At 42.3% G+C, this 18361-nt stretch overlaps 2 protein-coding genes across 2 annotated transcripts; both read right to left on the reverse strand.

Annotated features, from left to right (window-relative positions):
• Positions 1-276: 276 nt before the first annotated feature.
• LOC110524236 (ras-related protein Rab-11B) lies at positions 277-12357 on the reverse strand. The gene is made up of 5 exons (XM_021603696.3): positions 12146-12357; positions 2175-2370; positions 1807-2000; positions 1617-1697; positions 277-1484 (listed from the first exon to the last, which is right to left on the reverse strand). The coding sequence occupies exons 1-5, from the start codon at positions 12183-12185 to the stop codon at positions 1342-1344; spliced, it is 654 nt and encodes a 217-aa protein (XP_021459371.2). The 5' UTR covers positions 12186-12357; the 3' UTR covers positions 277-1341.
• Positions 12358-12556: 199 nt separating this feature from the next.
• On the reverse strand, positions 12557-17125 carry LOC110524237 (uncharacterized). Its single transcript, XM_021603697.3, has 10 exons — positions 16372-17125; positions 16190-16280; positions 15973-16070; positions 15715-15876; positions 14467-15589; positions 14240-14348; positions 13821-14133; positions 13401-13579; positions 13125-13240; positions 12557-12732 (listed from the first exon to the last, which is right to left on the reverse strand). Exons 1-10 carry the CDS (start codon positions 16432-16434, stop codon positions 12689-12691), a joined length of 2298 nt encoding a protein of 765 aa, XP_021459372.3. The 5' UTR covers positions 16435-17125; the 3' UTR covers positions 12557-12688.
• Positions 17126-18361: the final 1236 nt, after the last annotated feature.

The raw sequence follows: 18361 nt of genomic DNA on the forward strand, positions 1-18361 counted from the left end.
ATGAACACACTTCTGGTGAGCATGTACAGTATTTTGAAGTTACGTGTTGGAACTTATTCAACTAAGTCTACCATAACATTTCAGTGCACTCTAAATTTTTCTGCATTCAATTCTTCAAAATGTGTAAATTTAAAGTTGCAATTGAGATATTGGTCCTACTGATAGCAGTTATGTGAACATATATTTCTGTATCACACATTCAATGTTATAACTAACTACACCACTAGAAGTTCTGCAGGATATGTTTCAGCATTATAAGACTTGAGAGGAAAACTCTTGATGTTCAAAGAAAATGTCTGTCAACAAGTGACATTCATTTGGTTTATTTCCATTTCAATGCTACCTGATGAAAAGGCAAATTAACACATGTTTATTGATTTAAAAGTTGGACCTGTGACAGAAAATTACATACAGGCAAATCTACTAGAAAGGAGAGACATAAGGCATTATAGCCAACCATACAAAAGCAACCTTCCTTTCTTAAAAATTCCACTGTCAACTACATTTTAGAGGCAAAATGGTTTGAGTAGAGTGAAGCAATGAAAACATCCTCCACCCTAGATATTGAGTGTTACTGTATATCAGGGGGGCCCCTCTCAAACCAAGCAAGCTAAGTGTTGTCATTTAAAATATGTTAGTCCTTCGGAATTAGTTGTTGATTTTACATGGTGAGTTCCATTGAAATGATTGGCAGGACACAAGATGCATATTTATGTTTGCTTTCAACTGTAGTCGGACTACTGGATCAATTCATAGTATGATCTAATTACAGAGAGAACACAGTGACTGCATCTAACAATAGTGAAACAAAGTGCATGATACAATTGGAAAAAGTCAAATTTTGACAAAAGTGTCTCTGCAAGTTTACTATTTAGATTAGATTATTTTAGATTGAAAATGTTCACAGACACACTTTGGCATCTCTTTGAACCATAGGCGTAACAAAGCCCCCCCACTTAATATCATCCCAAGTCAGTCACTACCCCAGGTCTCTGTTCTTGCTCCTTTCATGCCACACTCAGGACAGGGACTGAGGACAGCAGCAAGGCAACCAGAAGCACAGGACAAACTGATCTCTCACCATTCCTTCTACAGGATTGGGTCACACGATCAGAGCCTGAATTCAAAATAGGATTTTTGTCTATCATTTGGTAAAAGACATGAGCTTTGAGGTTATAAAAAGATAGCATACAGACAAAAAAGGGAGAAAGGACTTATCTAGAAAGTCTGATTTTCTAGGAGACTTCTAAAACACATGGCGGAATAGAGACCGCAGCAGTTCAACAACCAGGACAAAAGAAAGATGAGTGAGGGGTGGGGGTTGGAAGGTGGTATTGCGGGTCACAGGCTTTGGCAGCATGGTAGTTTGTTTTTCTGCCCATCAGTGGTGGGGGGGACACTGATGTCCACTACATTGTTGCCTGGAGACTCGTCATGTGCTGATCTGTCAGCTATCTGCTTCTGTGATACGATTCGGTGGATTTCTGTGGAGAAAATACAAATAAATCAGTTACTCATTATTAAATATGCCATTCCATTCATGTGTAAGAAATCAAACAATTTGACTTGAAACTAACTAATGTAAATAGCCTTGTGTAGTGGCCCCTGCCCATTACCTGTGAGGATGTTCTTGAACGCCTCTTCTACATTAGTGGAGTCCAAAGCGGAGGTCTCAATAAATGATAGCGTATTCTTTTCTGAGGGAGAAAAAGAGAAAAGATTGAGTTGAGACAAACAGGGGTGTCTTCTTAACCATCTTTGTCCCCGAAGTGAGCTGTCATCTACTCCAGTGAGTTTGTAGTTTACCTGCGAAGGCGCGAGCCTCGTCTGTGGGCACTGCCCTGAGGTGGCGCAGGTCACTCTTGTTGCCCACCAGCATGATGACGATGTTGTTATCAGCATGATCCCTCAGCTCCTTCAGCCAGCGCTCCACATTTTCATAGGTTAGATGCTTGGCAATGTCGTACACTAGGAGAGCCCCCACCGCCCCCCGGTAGTACCTGATTGGAATAGAGCAGGGAGGATAGGAGGTCATAGGTTGTGATACTCGGATAGAGAAAGTACTGAAACCATTCTGTGAAATCTATCAAAATATGCTAGTTCCATAAAGGGCAGGTTACAGCAAGACGAGCGTCCTTAATATTATTGAGCAGTGAGCTCCCTCCTCCACTCACGCTGAGGTGATGGCTCTGTAGCGCTCCTGTCCAGCTGTATCCCAGATCTGGGCCTTTATCATCTTGCCGTCCACCTGGATGCTGCGGGTGGCGAATTCCACACCGATGGTGCTTTTGCTCTCCAGGTTGAACTCATTCCGTGTGAAACGGGACAGTAGGTTACTCTTCCCCACACCAGAGTCTCCGATCAGCACCACTGGCAAAAGAATAATAAAATATTGGAACTGCAATGACAAGCTACTATGTCAGTGGAAACAATTGGGGTTGAGAGATGACTAGTACAGAGCTATATTTGTTCAACAATGACTAAATGGAAGCTCAAATCTACTGAGCATGTTTTTCCTGGTAGCTAGTCATTTAACCACTATCATGATAGATACAGTCATAATGACTGGTGCAGATACTTAGAAGGGTCAAAATGTACAGAATTGGTACCTGGGAGGAAAATGGGAGAGGGTCATGCTTTTTCAATTTCAGTCCAGGGGAGGGTCATGTAATTTGCAAATGATTAAATTCCAATATTTCTCAATGTTTTGGAATGAGTTGCTTATTAGGATTATATAACTCAGCAAAAAAAGAAATGTCCCCTTTTCAGGACCCTGTCTTTCAAAGGTAATTAATAAAAATCCAAATCACTTCACAGATCTTCATTGTAAAGGGTTTAAACACCATTTCCCATGCTTGTTCAATGAACCATAAACAATTAAATGAACATGCAACTGTTGAATGGTCATTAAGACACTAACAGCATACAGACGGTAGGCAATTAAAGTCACAGTTATGAAAACTTAGGACACTAAAGAGGCCTTTCTACTGACTCTGAAAAACACCAAAAGAAAGAGACCCAGGGTCCCTGCTCATCTGCCTGAGGAGGCACACACTGCACACACTGCAGGAGGCACACACTGCAGATGTGTCAGGGCAATAAATTGCAATGTCTGTACTGTGAGACACATACAGGGAGACTGGACGGACAGCCGATCGTCCTCGCAGTGGCAGACCACGTGTAACCCCACCTGCACAGGGTTGGTACATCCGAACATCACACCTGCGGGACAGGTACAGGATGGCAACAGCAACTGCCCGAGTTACACCAGGAACACACAATCCCTGCATCAGTGCTCAGACTGTCCACAATAGGCTGAGAGAAGCTGGATTGTGGGCTTGTAGGCCTGTTGTAAGGTAAGTCCTCAACAGACATCACCGGCAACAACATCACCTATGGGCACAAACCCACCGCCGCTGGACCAGACAGGATTGGCAAAAAGTGCTCTTCAATGACGCGTAACGGTTTTGTCTCACCAGGGGTGATGGTTGGATTCGCGTTTATCGTTGAAGGAATGATCGTTACACCAAGGCCTGTACTCTGGAGCGGGATCGATGTGGAGGGTCCGTCATGGTCTGGGGCATCATCGGACTGAGCTTGTTGTCATTGCAGGCAATCTCAACGTTGTGCGTTACAGGGAAGACATCCTCCTCCCTCATGTGGTACCATTCCTGCAGGCTCATCCTGACATGACCCTCCAGCATGACAATGCTACCAGCCATACTGCTCATTCTGTGCGTAATTTCCTGCAAGACAGGAATGTCAATGTTCTGCCATGGCCAACGAGGAGCCCGGATCTCAATCTCATTGAACACGTCTGGGACCTGTTGGATCGGAGGGTGAGGGCTAGGGCCATTCCCCCCAGAAATGTCCAGGAACTTGCAGGTGCCTTGGTGGAAGAGTGGGGTAAGATCTCACAGCAAGAACTGGCAAATATGGTGCAGTCCATGAGGAGGAGGGTTGCTTATACTGCAGTACTTAATGCAGCTGGTGGCCACAACAGACGCTGACTTTAAATGTTTTAAATTTTGACCTCCCCTTTGTTCAGGGACACATTATTCAATTTCTGTTAGTAACATGTCTGTGGAACTTGTTCAGTTTACGTCTCAGTTGTTGAATCTTATGTTCATACAACTTCTTAAGGTATAGGGGGCAGCATTTTCACTTTTGGATAAATAGCGTGCCCAATTTCAACTTCCTGCTAATCATGCCAAGAATATAAGATATGCATATCATTAGTAGATTTGGATAGAAAACACTCTGACGTCTATAAAACTGTTTGAATCATGTCTGTGAGTATAACAGAACTTATGTAGCGGGCAAAACCCCGAGGACTAATCATTCAGAATTTTTTGTTGTTGAGGTCTCTGTTCAGTGAGTTCTCATCGGGAAACAATATTCCTTAGGCACTTGTTTGCAGTTCCTACCACTTCCACTGGATGTCACCAGTCTTTGGAATTTGGTTGAGGTTATTCCTTTGTGCAATGAAGAAGTACGGCCATCTAGGAACTGGGTAACACTGTTGAGAGTTGCGCAAGACTTGAAAAGTAGCGTTGGTTTGTTGTCTTCCTGTATTGAAAACAGATAGACCCGTCTTCAATTTGATCGATTTATTAACGTTTAAAAATACCTAAAGTTGTATTACAAAAGTAGTTTGAAATGCTTTGGCAAAGTTAACAGGAAACCTTTGAGATATTTTGTAGCAAATTGGAAGCAGTTTTTTTTCTGGATCAAACACGCCAAATAAATGGACATTTTGGATATATATGGACGGAATTCATCGAACAAAATGACCAATTGTGATGTTTATGGGACATATTGGAGTGCCAACAAAAGAAGCTCGTCAAAGGTAAGGCATTTTTTATATTTCTGCGTTTTGTGTAGCGCATGCAGGGTTGAAATATGCTACTCTTTGTTTACTGTTGTGCTATCATCAGATAATAGCTTCTTATGCTTTTGCCGAAAAGCCTTTTTAAAATCTGACACGTTGGCTGGATTCACAACGAGTGTAGCTTTAATTTAGTATCTTACATGTGTGATTTAACTTATAGGGGGCGCTATTTTAATTTTTGGATGAAAAACGTTCCCGTTTTAAACAAGATATTTTGTCACGAAAAGATGCTCGACTATGCATATAATTGACAGCTTTGGAAAAAAAACACTGACGTTTCCAAAACTGCAAAGATAGTCTGTGAGTGCCACAGAACTGATGTTACAGGCAAAACCCAGATAAAAATCGAATCAGGAAGTTCCGCATTTTTTGAAACCGCCTCATGCCAATGTCTCCTTATATGGCTGTGAATGGGCCACGAATGAGCTTAGGCTTTCTGTCACTTCCCCAAGGTGTCGACAGCATTGTGACGTATTTGTAGGCATATCATTGGAAGATTCACCATAAGAGACTACATCTACCAGGTGGTCGCTTGGTGTCCTCCGTTGCAATTATTGCGTAATCTCCAGCTGCAGTGTTTTTCCGTTCGCTTCTGATGAGAAACCAACTGTCAGGACTGATATATTATCGAATAGATATGTGAAAAACACCTTGAGGATTGATTCTAAACAACGTTTGCCATGTTTCTGTCGATATTATGGAGCTAATTTTGAAAAAAGTTTGGCGTTGTAGTGACTGCATTTTCCGGTCTTTTTCTTAGTCAAACGTGATGAACAAAACTGAGCTATTTCGCCAACACAAATAATATTTTTGAAAAAAAAAAAATGAAAAAAAACATTTGCTATCTAACTGAGTGTCTCGTCATTGAAATCATCCGAAGTTCTTCAAAAGGTAAATTATTTTATTTGAATGCTTTTCTTGTTTTTGTGAAAATGTTGCCTGCTGAATACTAGGTGTAATGCTATGCTAGGCCATCAATACTCTTACACAAATGCTTGTGTAGCTTTGGTTGAAAAGCATATTTTGAAAATCTGAGATGACAGTGTTGTTAAAAAAAAAGGCTAAGCTTGTGTTTCAATATATTTATTTCATTTCATTTGCGATTTTCATGAATAGGAAACGTTGCGTTATGGTAATGCGCTTGAGGCTATGATTACACTCCCGGACACGATATTGCTCATCGCTAGAGGTTAATGAAAGTTCGATTTTTTATATCATTTTATTTGAATTAGCAGCGCTGCATTTTCCCTGGCTTTTGGCCAAGTGGGACGCAAGAGTCCCCTATCCTAGAGAGGTTAAGTTTGCTGAAAATAAACAGTGTGAGGACATTTCTTTTTTTGCTGAGAGATATACAGTTGAATTTGGAAGTTTAAATAGACTTCGGTTGGAGTCATTTAAACTAGTTTTTCAACCACTCTACACATTTATTGTTAACAAACTATAGTTCTGGCAAGTCGGTTAGGACTACTTTGTGCATAACAAGTTATTTTTCCAACAATTGTTTAGACAGATTATTTCAGTGTATCACAATTCCAGTGGGTCAGAAGTTTACATACACTAAGTTGACTGTGCCTTCAAACAGCTTGGAAAATTCCAGGAAATGATGTCATGGCTTTAGAAGCTTCTGATAAGCGAATTGACATAATGAGTCAATTGGAGGTGTACCTGTGGATGTATTTCAAGGCCTACCTTCAAACTCAGTGCCTTTTTGCTTGACATCATGGGAAAATCAAAAATAAATCAGCCAAGACCTCAGAAAAAAATTGTAGACCTCCACAAGTCTGGTTCATCCTTGGGAGCAATTACCAATAGTATGCAAGTATAAACACCATGGAACCACGCAGCCTCTCAGGTAGGAGACGCGAACCACGCAGCCGCTCAGGTAGGAGACGCGTTGTCTCCAAGAGAATGTGCAAATCAATCCCAGAACAGCAGCAAAGGACCTTGTGAAGATGCTGGAGGAAAAGTAACTATAGCCACAGTAAAATGAGTCCTATATCAACATAACCTGAAAGGCCGCTCAGCAAGGAAGAAGCCACTGCTCCAAAACCGCCATAAAGAAGCCAGACTACAGTTTGCAACTGCACATGGGGACAAAGATCGTACTTTTTGGAGAAATGTCCTCTGGTCTGATGAAAAGAAAAATTGAACTGTTTGGCCATAATGACCACCATTACGTTTGGAGGAAAAAGGGGGAGGCTTGCAACTGTGAAGCACGGGGGTGGCAGCATCATGTTGTGGGGGTGCTTTGCTGCAGGAGGGACTGGTGCACTTCACAAAATAGATGGCATCATGAGGAAGGAAAATTACGTGGATATATTGAAGCAACATCTCAAGACGTCAGTCAGGAAGTTAAAGCTTGGTCGCAAATGGGTCTTCCAAATGGACAATGACCCCAAGCATACTTCCAAAGTTGTGGCAAAATGGCTTAAGGACAAAGTCAAGGTATTGGAGAGGCTATCACAATGCCCTGACCTCAATCTTATAGAAAATGTGTGGGCAGAACTGAAAAAGCATGTGCAAGCAAGGAGGCCTACAAACTTGACTCAGTTACACCAGCTCTGTCAAGAGGAATGGGCCAAAGTTCACCCAACTTATTGTGGGACGCTTGTGGAAGGCTACCCAAAACATTTGACCCAAGTTAAATAATTTAAAGGCAATGCTACCAAATACTAATTGAGTATATGTAAACTTCTGACCCACTAGGAATGTGATGAAAGAAATAAAAGCTGAAATAAATCACTCTATTATGACATCACATTCTTAAAATAAAGTGGTGATCCTAACTGACCTAAGACAGTGAATTTTTACTAGGATTAAATGTCAGGAATGTGAAAAACTAATGTTTAAATGTATTTGGCTAAGGTGTATTCAACTGTACAATGAATAATTTTTATTCTGAACTGGAATAAAGTGATGGTAAGAATGCTGTTTATTGATTATAGCTCAGCATGCAACACCATAGTACCCTCCAAGTTCATCATTAAGCTCGAGGCACTGCCAGGTCTGAACCCCGCCCTGTGCAACTGGGTCCTGGACTTCCTGACGGCCGCCCCCCAGGTGGTGAAGGTAGGAAACAACACCTCCTGATCCTCAACACTGGGGCCCCACAAGGGTGTGTGCTCAGTCCTCTCCTGTACTCTCTGTTCACCCATGACTGTGTGGCCACACACGCCTCCAACTCAATCATCAAGTTTGCAGTCGACACAACAGCAGTAGGCTTGGTTACCAACAATGAGACAGCCTACAGGGAGGAGGAAAATAACCTCTCACCCAATGTCAACAAAACAAAGGAGATGATCATGGACTTCAGGAAACAGCAGAGGGAGCACCCCCCTATCCACATCGACGGGACCGCAGTGGAGAAGGTGGAAAGCTTCAAGTTCCTCGGCGTACACATCACTGAAACGGTCCACCCACACAGACAGTGTGGTGAAGAAGGCACAACACCACCTTTTCAACCTCAGGAGGCTGAATAAAATAACTAAAACCCTCAAACTTTTACAGATGCACAATTGAGAGCATCACTGCCTGGTACAGCAACTGCACCGCCCGCAACCGCAGGGCTCTCCAGAGTGTAGTGCGGTCTGCCCAACGCATCACCGGGGGCAAACTACCTGCCCTCCAGGACACCTACAGCACTCGATGTCACAGGCAAAAAAAGATTATCAAGGACAACAACCATCTGAGCCACTGCCTGTTCACCCCGCTATCAGCCAGAAGGCGAGGTCAGTATAAGTGCATCAATGCTGGGTCCGAGAGACTGAAAAACAGCTTTTATCTCTAGGCCATCCGACTGTTAAATAGCCATCACTAGCACATAGAGGCTGCTGCCTATATACATAGACTTGAAATCATTGGCCACTTTAATAAAAGGAACACTAGTCACTTTAATAATGTTCACATATTTTGCATTACTCATCTCATGTATATACTGTATTCCATTCTACTGTATCTTAAGTCTTTGCCGCTCATTGCTCGTCCATATATTCTTAATTTCATTCCTTTACTTAGATTTGTGTTTATTGGGTATATGTTGTGAAACTGTTAGATATTACTGCACTGTCGGAACTAGAAACAGGTATTTCGCTACACCCGCAATAACATCTACTAAACACATGTATGTGACCAATAAAATTTGATTTGAAGCAAGATGCATTTTGAGGCAAACACTCATAGTTCTGGGTTGCTCATCTACAGCAGGAAGCGTTCTCCTGTCTGACTGAGAAAGCAGTAGATGTTCTGATCCGGTCTGGATCACATTTCTACAGCAAGATGTACAATCGGCCTGACAATTTTTCATCTGTACTGTTACTTAGGGTTGCACTATCAAAAACTGAACCTGTGTGTGTTCTGTTATACATCTGTGAGATGTGATCAGCCAGTTTTTTCTGGGTCAGAATGAAAATGATTTATTGTATTTTAACTGCAACAGTTCCAACCTAGACAGATATATGAGAGTGTTTCTATTGGGGAAAAATAAACATGAATAGCTATTTATATGCGTATTTCATTTTATTGTAATTTGTCAATACTGCATTTGTTTTAGGCATAAGGGCAATGAAATATACCAAAATGTACAAATAGTTGCATGTTTTCATAAGCTTGGGTCCCAGGAAAACACAGAATAAAAAATAAAAAACCTGCTGTAACGTAACAAAATGTGGAAAAAGTCAAGAGGTCTGAATACTTTCCGAATGCACTGTATATAAAGTGATCTATAAGAGCGCTTTGGTCCCTGATGCTTTATGCTAGAAACAAGCTGTAAAATACAGGGAAAGATGTGACTCCGATTTATATGGAAATATCATTGTGTCATTTCGTTGACATTGAGGCTGAGCTACAACCTTCTATAGCCGAGGAGACAAAAAAAACAGACTTTGCTTGGGAAGTAATCTAATTCTGTCACTATCAACTGATTAAGCTATTCACTTTCTGTACAACAGTAGATTCTTAAACCCAGACAGATTTTAGGGAAACACTTGTGACCTTCTCTCGTTGGGTTATGCCACGGAAGAACAGTAGCCAGCAGTTAAAGCTTACATTTTTCTGAGTCGGTAGACCTATTGTCTGGGGTGAAAAGGTAGACATAACTTTTGAAAGTAACATGCTCAGATTCCTAATGATTTCTCAGATGTAATTATTTGCAAACAGGGACAGTTTCGTTGCAAACAAAACACAGATTTGGCATTGGAGAAATATGATAAGATTAACTAATAGGCCTCTCTGTCCATTCTTAGCCTGTAATTTCTGAAGTATTTAAGCAATAAGGCCCGAAGGGGTGTGGTATATGGCCAATATACCATGGCTAAGGGCTGTTCTTATCCACGACGCAACACGGGAGTTCCTGGACACAGCCCTTAGCCTTGGTATATTGGCCATATATCACAAATCCCGAGGTGCCTTATTGCTATTATAAACTGGTTACCAAGGTAATTAGAGCCGTAAAAAGAAATGCTTTGTCATACCCGTGGTATACGGTCGGATATACCACGGCTGTCAGCCAATCAGGAGATGGTGGAGAAGGAGATTATTGTGGATTACAGGAAAAGGAGGACAGGGTTGTAGTGGAGCAGGTCAAGTTCCTTGGTGTCCACATCACCAACAATCTAGAATGGTCCAAACATACCAAGATAGTCGTGAAGGGGGCACAACAAAGCCTATTACCCCTCTGGGTCCTCAGATCCTCAAAGGGTTCTACAGCTGCAACATCGAGAGCATTACTGTTGCATTACTGCCTGGTACGGCAATTGCTCCGCCTACGACAGCAAGGCTCTACAGAGGGTAGTGCACATGGCCCAGTACATCACTGGGGCTAAGCTGCCTGCCATCCAGGACCTCTACACCAGGCGGTGTCAGTGGAAGGCCCTAAAAATTGTCAAAGACCCCAGCCACCCGTGTCATAGACTGTTCTCTCCACCAATGCATGGCAAGCAGTACCGAAGTGCCGAGTCTAAGACAACAAGGCTTCAACCGTTTTTACCCCCAAGCCATAAGATTCCCGAACAGGTAAACAAATGTCTACCCGGACAATTTGCAGTGGGCCTTTTACTGTTGTTTTATTTCTTTACTTACCTATTGTTCACCTAATTAATACCTTTTTTGCACTATTGGTTAGAGCCTGTAAGTAAGCGTTTCACTGTAAGGTCTACTACACCTGTTGTATTCAGCGCACGTGACAAATAAACTTTGATTCTGAAAAGCATTCAGGGCTCGAACCACCCAGTTCATAATAAAAATATTCTGCTAATATTTAAAATGACGTAGAACCGCATGAAATGTTTATAGAAGGCATATTTTTTTTCTCTGACCTGCAAATACAATGACAGGTTCATGCAATGTTTTACTGTAAAATATATATTTCCACCCCTACTCTTGTCCACGGCGGTAGGCGAACCCCCAACCTGGTCCACAGCCCTGTGCGCTATCAAAATTCCTGCGTTGCCATGTGATGCTTACCGGATGACGAACAATTGCTAAAAGTGCATATCTATGGCTCTGGCCTGTCCAAGAAGTGAGGGGTTAACATGTTCTCTGGTATCCACTTTATTTTAATTATTTTTTGGGGTATAGGGGATGGTCACTTGTTTAGATAAGCAAATTCATTTTAATTTTACAGAAGGTCAGTTTTTCTTAATGTAACCCTTATTATAAATAATGCTCACTCCCTTTGGGCAAAGTTACTTGTGAGAGAAAACATTTCATATCTTGGATACAGACGTTCAGTCATAATGGTTCTTCATATTTCAGACAAGTGGTGACCAAGCTAAACTAACATCGTAGGTACCAATATACTGCTGTCTGTTATGGCTAGTCTAGCACATCGCCAGTGGCTTTGGCTAACATAAAACCAAATATTTATATCTGTGCTCATACCAACTGATTGTCATACATTAGCAAACTAACGTCACATAGTTTGCTAGTTAACGTTAGCTGTTTGCTATCCACTCCAGTAGAATAAATGATAATTTGCTAAATCTTATAAACGTTTATAACTAATAGCTATTTTTCTCCACATTGTCTATATGTAGCTTACGTTAGCTAGAAAACTAAAAATGGTGATGAGATGCTTATTAGGCCAGATAACCGCTTGTTAGCTAGCCTGCTAACAGGTTAGCAAGCTAGTTTGGCTAACGTTAGCTGGCTGAGCAGTAAATTAAGGCAGTGGAGACGTCATCATCTGCTTTGAACTTCAACTACTGAGAAAACAAGTAAATGGTCCCCTAACTACTAAACTTCTGGAGCGCCTCTTACCTTTGAATAGATAGTCGTATTCGTCGTCTCGGGTTCCCATTTTGACGATTCCCACTTTATGAAAATATTAGACTGCCAAGGAAAGTCTCCGGACTCATAAATGCAGTAAAGTAGTCTCGGGAAGGAATACGCACGTGAGCTGAGGGACAACTGCTTTGACCAATTAGAGGAACATCTCTGTTAATTGATAGATACATTAACAAATAATACCCTTCACCATGTAATATTGACCAATGGCCATAGGTAGGGGCGTGATCAGATGGAGAAAAAAACCTCTGCAAGTCTACATTCTAGGGAATGTGGATTGAGCAATCATTTTTTCCACAAAGTCAGTATTTCAGTTCATACATGAATTTTATGGCTTAGGAATGTGATCTTATTATTGAAAATAAAAGACAACAAACAAAAATGGACAAGAACCAATGATTTATTTGCCATGAATTCAGATTATTTTAACAATTCTCAAATTGTCTGGTATTTTAAAATGGGGTTTCCCTCAGTTGTAAAGTAATTCAATGGTCCAAAAGGGTCTCGCTGCTGGTGCTATGAGGTCCGGAGTAAACCCTTGATATTCCTCTGGAATTCAACTAAGACAAAACAAATTCATACTGCATTCATAACGTACAATTCAGCGGGAAGTTCAATTCATAGTCTAAAATTATTAACCAAATAATTTGGTGGAACAAATGCCAGAACAAGGGCAAACATTGGCCTACTTCTGTCATAATGAAGGCCTCTAAGCTTTTGTTGTGTAAACGAAAGCAAAACAATGTGATATCAGGCCATATAATTAGTAAAATATGCTTTTCTGTAATTCAATGGTCTCTTAATTTTGTGAATCCTTTTTTCCTATCAAAAAGTTCCATTGTTATGACTGACCTGGAATTGACGACGGGGTGGAGCCTGTCTACGAAGAGGTCAATGGATGTATGTCATCTACATATTCTCTTTGTGATAGCTTAACGTGATTGCTTTTTACCTGACTGGAGGTTCTTCAGTCTTTTTTGGATCGTTAGTAAATGCTGCATGCCTTCAGAATCATTCAAGCCACGGAGGGAGCTAGACCCAAGCCTCTTCTCCTGCCCTAGATATTGCCTGTGAAGAAAAAATGACTAAACAAACTAAAAGCATAAAACCCCAGAACCTTCTATCCACTCTCCCAGGAGACAGCAATTTGGGAGACAACAAATTGAGCATGAAAAGAAAAGATCTGGGCTAAACTATGAAATCTATGCAGAGATGCAGATTAGATTACCCATAGGGATATGGAGAAGCAGGCCTCGTAGAGAGGTTCCTCTGGGAAATCGTCACAGCAGAAGGGGAACGGATGGAGGGTGGTGCTCCACTTTTCCATGCTCCTGCTCTATATTGGTACCTTTCATCCCCTCCTTCTTCCAGCAGCTGGGAACTCTGCAGAGAATCTAAACTGTCCACCTGCAGAAAAAAAGGTACATAAAGCCAACAACTTTGTCAAATTGCAATACTGATGCAGAAATTCTAAGTTTTCTGTGGACTATGAAACCTTAGCTGCGCTTCTTCATTAAATTATGCTACTAAGGTAATGTAACAAGTATAGTAGCAATACACTGAAAGTGATTCTTTAGTCTGAGCAACTGTGCCGTGAGCAAAATATACCAATGTGTATCGATTGTCCATTATTTACATGGAGTCTCACCTGTTTTTCTGCCCTTTTCTCCCAGTCCTTGATCTCGTCTAACACCTGCACCCAGTCTTGCCTCCCTGGGTCGTCTCTCCCAGCCTCCTTCTCCAGGACGGAGTGCAGGCTGGTTCTCAGGTGGAAGAACTCCTCCTTCAGGCCACCCTTGCGGGGGGCTAAGTACTGCGGTCCCTTCTCCTTGCCACAGACCTGGCTGCACCTCAGCAGGTCTGCCTGTAGGTGGCGCTGTACATCCGCCAGGTCCTTCTGACGCATTCTCAGGCTATTCAGAGCAAACCCCTTCTCCTCAGTTTGAGTTCTCAGCTTCTTCCTGTCAGAGTGGAGAAAGGGGACATAAGGGAGTGAGTAATGTCCAACCATTGGCTAGGGTGACGATTTGTGTCAATAAAGGAAAGTCTGTGTGTGCTGGTGTTTACCTGAGAATCTTGACAGTGTCTTGCAGCTCTTTCTCATATCTAATGGATCTTTCAAGGTCCTTGCTTGCCTTTGACTGCTCCTCCAGCAATTGAGTGTTCAAGGCAGCAACTAACAGAACCAATATAAAATCAGGTTTACACAGTTAAAGGGAAACATCCAATATAATCATAAACATTCATTTGGTGGATTTTCACATTGACAAAGCAAAATTATTAATTTCACTCACTCTGGCTGTGCAGCGCCTGCTCTCTTGAAGACAATTTTTTTGCAGCTCTGTTCAGTTTCTCTTGAAGCTGCCCCACCTCCTTCACATGCCCAGACTCAGTCCTGTTCAGTGCATCCTGCAGAATCTCCACCTTCTCCCTGGCACTCTGAAGACCCACCTGCAGGTCCTGCACTGTGCTGTGGTGCTCCCCCTCAGTGGCCCGGAGAGTCTGCATCAAACTCTTGATCCTCTCCTCCAGCTCCTCTTTGCATTTCTCCAGAGACTGCTGCTGGGCCTTGGTTGCCCTGATCCAGCTCTCACTGACCCCCAGGGCCTCCTGTAAGGACTGGGTCTTCTCCTCTGAAGATCTGAGAGCTTCCTTCAGGGCTTTGGCTTTCTCATCTGTAGCCTTGAGCCAATGTTGTGTCGACTGGAGCTTTTCCTCTGAGGAGTTGAGGCTCTGCTGCAGGGACTGGGCTCTCTCATCCAAGGCCCAATGGTCATGTTGGAGGGATAAGACCTTCTCCTCTGAAGACTTCAGACTCTGCTGCAGGAGAGAGACCTTTCCCTCAGAAGAGCCGAGGGTCTGCTGCAGAGACTTCACCCTCTCCTCAAACTTCCAGTTACTGTGCTGAAGGAAGTCAACCTTTTTCTCTGAAGCGCTAAGGTTCTGGCTAAGGCACTGGTTGTTCTTCTCAAAGGAAGCCAGGTTATGTTGCAGAGTCTGGCTCCTCTCTTGGGAGTCCCCAAGGCTTTTCTGCAGGCTTTGGCCTCTCTTCTCAGACTCGTCCAGGTCCTGCTGAAGGGACTGGAGCCTATTGTCAGAGAACCGGAGGGTTTTCTGCAGACTCTGAGTCCTTTCATTAGAGGCCATGAGATTGTGCTGCAAGGACAGGACCTGTCCTTCAAACTCCTTGAGTTTCTGCTCCATGGAGTTTACCTTGCCCTCAGAAAGTCTGAGGTTCTGCTGGAGTGTGAGCTTGGAGCTCTTGTTTTCTTGTTCAGCAGAGTGAAGGGAAAGGTGCAGGCTCTTCATCACAGTCTCATGTCGAGACTTGGCATCTCTGAGCTCCATTTTCAGGGCATCGTTCTCAGAGAGTAGGAATGTTCGGTCGGACGAGATCAGGTAACTCTGCACGTCATCCTTCAGTCAAACAAAGCACAGAGGTTACATGCATGATGGTCATATATGACTATGGAAATGATCCTATAGCCTCACATTAAAAACACAGTCCTAAATCAAGAGGGAAACATATCCAGAGTACCTACCGAGTTTTTTGTAAAGGCTAATTTCAAAAGGAGCTCTTGGAGGGAGGGGATGTGTAAGAGAATGTGTCTGTCCTGCTGGTCTTTCCTGTGACAGCCATCCTCCAATGCTGATGACTTAATCACCAATTTACATGCATCTGAACGAATTTGATCCAAAATAGGCTGAGAACACAAAATATTACTGGATACTAAAGAAAACCATTAAAAAAAAAAAGAAGTCAAACAGTAATTTGCTACTATGCATCATCATCATCATACCTTCATGTGGGCATGGACCATAGCCTCTACTTCTTTGTATGACATTTTGGACCGATCTATTTCATCATGAAGCTGTCTTATTATATCGGAATGGGATTCTAGTAAATAAAAGAGTGAATTAGCAGACAACTTTAACATTAGATTTTTAAAATATTTGTTATATGCATTTGTAGAATTGTATCCAAAAGGCCCAAATATAATACAATGTTAGTTTTACCACTGGGTTGATTTCCCTCATCACTAGGAACTCCATATGCTGGACTTGAGCATCTACTATTGCTTGCATTTGACATTTTGTCTCCAAGACCCTGGAACAAACCAGATACAGTTACTAAGTAAGATACATATCAAATAAACATATTTGCTAATGAACAAAGTTTTGATGAGAGGACAACAAACCTTGCAAGGCAGGTCCTCAAATGTGTGGAGCGTGTTAGTGAAGTCTCCGTTGTCCATCATCATGCCAAAAATGGGTGAATAACCCTATAGCTTGATTAAAATAGAATACTTCCAATTGTCATTGTTAGACAAATTATGTGCTCGCTAGACTACATTAGCCACATTTTTACAAAATAAAAAAAGTTCCAAAATGCGCTAGTGATACGGCTCCTAAAATATCACTACTTTTCAAAATGTATGTTGTTCTCCAAGGAAACGTGACGTATGATTCTATAATTCCATTCGACCATTCCCGCCCTCTTGTAGATCCGAATGTAGTGGAATGAAAACGTAGAATGGCTGACGCGCGACCCACGTGATTTACACAGCGCCCTTCAGGAACGCAGGGCTGCTGGGGTCTGTTGCTAAACGTTTTGCAACAGAAACAGTTAATTCCAAACGGAAAACGAGAGTTTCTATTGAACAAATTCAGGTACGTCGCTCCCAGTTTGATTCCGTTTAATCAGTTTACTTCCGTTTGGTTCTATATGTACAGTGCGTTCTGAAAGTATTCAGGCTCCTTCACTTTTTCCACATTTTGTTACGTTACACAGACCCGGGTAATTCCAGTCCTCGAGGGCCTGATAGACTTTTCCCCCATCCCTAGCAAACACATCTGATTTAAACTAATTGCATTCTAAACTGAAAATCATTAGCTGTGACTGGGGCAAAAGTCTGACACGAGGACTGGAGTTGCCCAGGCCCGCACAGTTATGGCCTTATTCTAAAATTAAATACATATATATTTTAGCTAATCAATATACACACAATACCCCATAATGAAAAAGTAAAAACAGTTTTTTAGAAAATGTTGCAAATGTATTAAAAACAAAAATCAAAAATACCTTATTTACTTAAGTATTCAGACCCTTTACTATGAGACTCGAAATTGAGCTCATGTGTATCCTGTTTCAATTGATCATCCTTGAGATGTTTTTACAACTTGGAGTCCACCTGTGGTAAATTTAATTAATTGGACATGATTTAGAAAGGCACACACCTGTCTATATAAGGTCACACAGTTGACAGTGCATGTCAGATCAAAAACCAAGCCATGAAGTCAAAGGAATTGTCCGTAGAGCTCAGAGACAGGATTGTGTCGAGGGACAGATCTGGGGAAGGGTACCAAAAAATGTGTGCAGCATTGAAGGTCCCCAAGAACACAGTGGCCTCCATCATTCTTAAATGGAAGAAGTTTGGAAGCACCAAGACTCATCCTAGAGCTGGCCACCCGGGGGAGAAGGGCCTTGGTCAGGGAGGAGACCAAGAACCCGATGGTCACTCTGACAGAGCTCCAGAGTTCCTCTGTGGAAATGGTTGTCCTTCTGGAAAGTTGTCCCCATCTCTGCAGCACTCCACCAATCAGGCATTTATGGTAAAGTGTCCAGACAAAAGACACTCCTCAGTAAAAGGCACATGACAGCCCGCTTGGAGTTTGCCAAAAGGCACCTAAAGGACTCTCAGACCATGAGAAACAAGGTTCTCTGGTCTGATGAAACCAAGATGAACTCTTTGGCCTGGATTCCAAGCATCACATCTTGAGGAAACCAGGCACATCTCATCACCTGGCCAATACCATCCCTACGTTGAAGCATGGTGGTGGTAGCATCATGCTGTGGGGATGTTTTTCAGCTGCAGGGACTGGGAGACTAGTCAGGATCGAGGGAAAGATTAACGGAGCAAAGTACAAAGATCCTTGATGAAAACCTGCTCCAGAACGATCAGGACCTCAGACTGGGGCGAAGGTTCACCGTTCAACAAGACAACAATCCTAAGCAGGAGTGGCTTCAGGACAACTCTCTGAATGTCCTTGAGTGTCCCAGCCAGAGCCTGGACTTGAACCCGATTTAACATCTCTGGAGAGGCCTGAAAATACCAGTGCAGTGACAATCCCATCCAACCTGACAGAGCTTGAGAGGATCTGCGGAGAAGAATGGAAGAAACTCCCCAA

Source organism: Oncorhynchus mykiss, chromosome 5, assembly GCF_057628025.1.
Source record: "Oncorhynchus mykiss isolate SJ-2025 chromosome 5, ASM5762802v1, whole genome shotgun sequence".
Classification (NCBI taxonomy): domain Eukaryota; kingdom Metazoa; phylum Chordata; class Actinopteri; order Salmoniformes; family Salmonidae; genus Oncorhynchus; species Oncorhynchus mykiss.

What these genes read in the sequence shown, in the direction of transcription:
- LOC110524236 (XM_021603696.3), bottom strand. Translation starts at nt 12,185, where the DNA reads ATGGGAACCCGAGACGACGAATACGACTATCTATTCAAAG. An exon ending in TACAGAGCCATCACCTCAGC is followed by an intron (nt 2,001 to 2,174) that starts GTGAGTGGAGGA and finishes TATTCCAATCAG; the next exon opens with GTACTACCGGGGGGCGGTGG. An exon ending in CGAGGCTCGCGCCTTCGCAG is followed by an intron (nt 1,698 to 1,806) that starts GTAAACTACAAA and finishes TTTCTCCCTCAG; the next exon opens with AAAAGAATACGCTATCATTT.
- LOC110524237 (XM_021603697.3), bottom strand. Translation starts at nt 16,434, where the DNA reads ATGATGATGGACAACGGAGACTTCACTAACACGCTCCACACATTTGAG. An exon ending in GACACTGTCAAGATTCTCAG is followed by an intron (nt 14,134 to 14,239) that starts GTAAACACCAGC and finishes CCACTCTGACAG; the next exon opens with GAAGAAGCTGAGAACTCAAA. An exon ending in AGAAAAGGGCAGAAAAACAG is followed by an intron (nt 13,580 to 13,820) that starts GTGAGACTCCAT and finishes TTTTTTCTGCAG; the next exon opens with GTGGACAGTTTAGATTCTCT.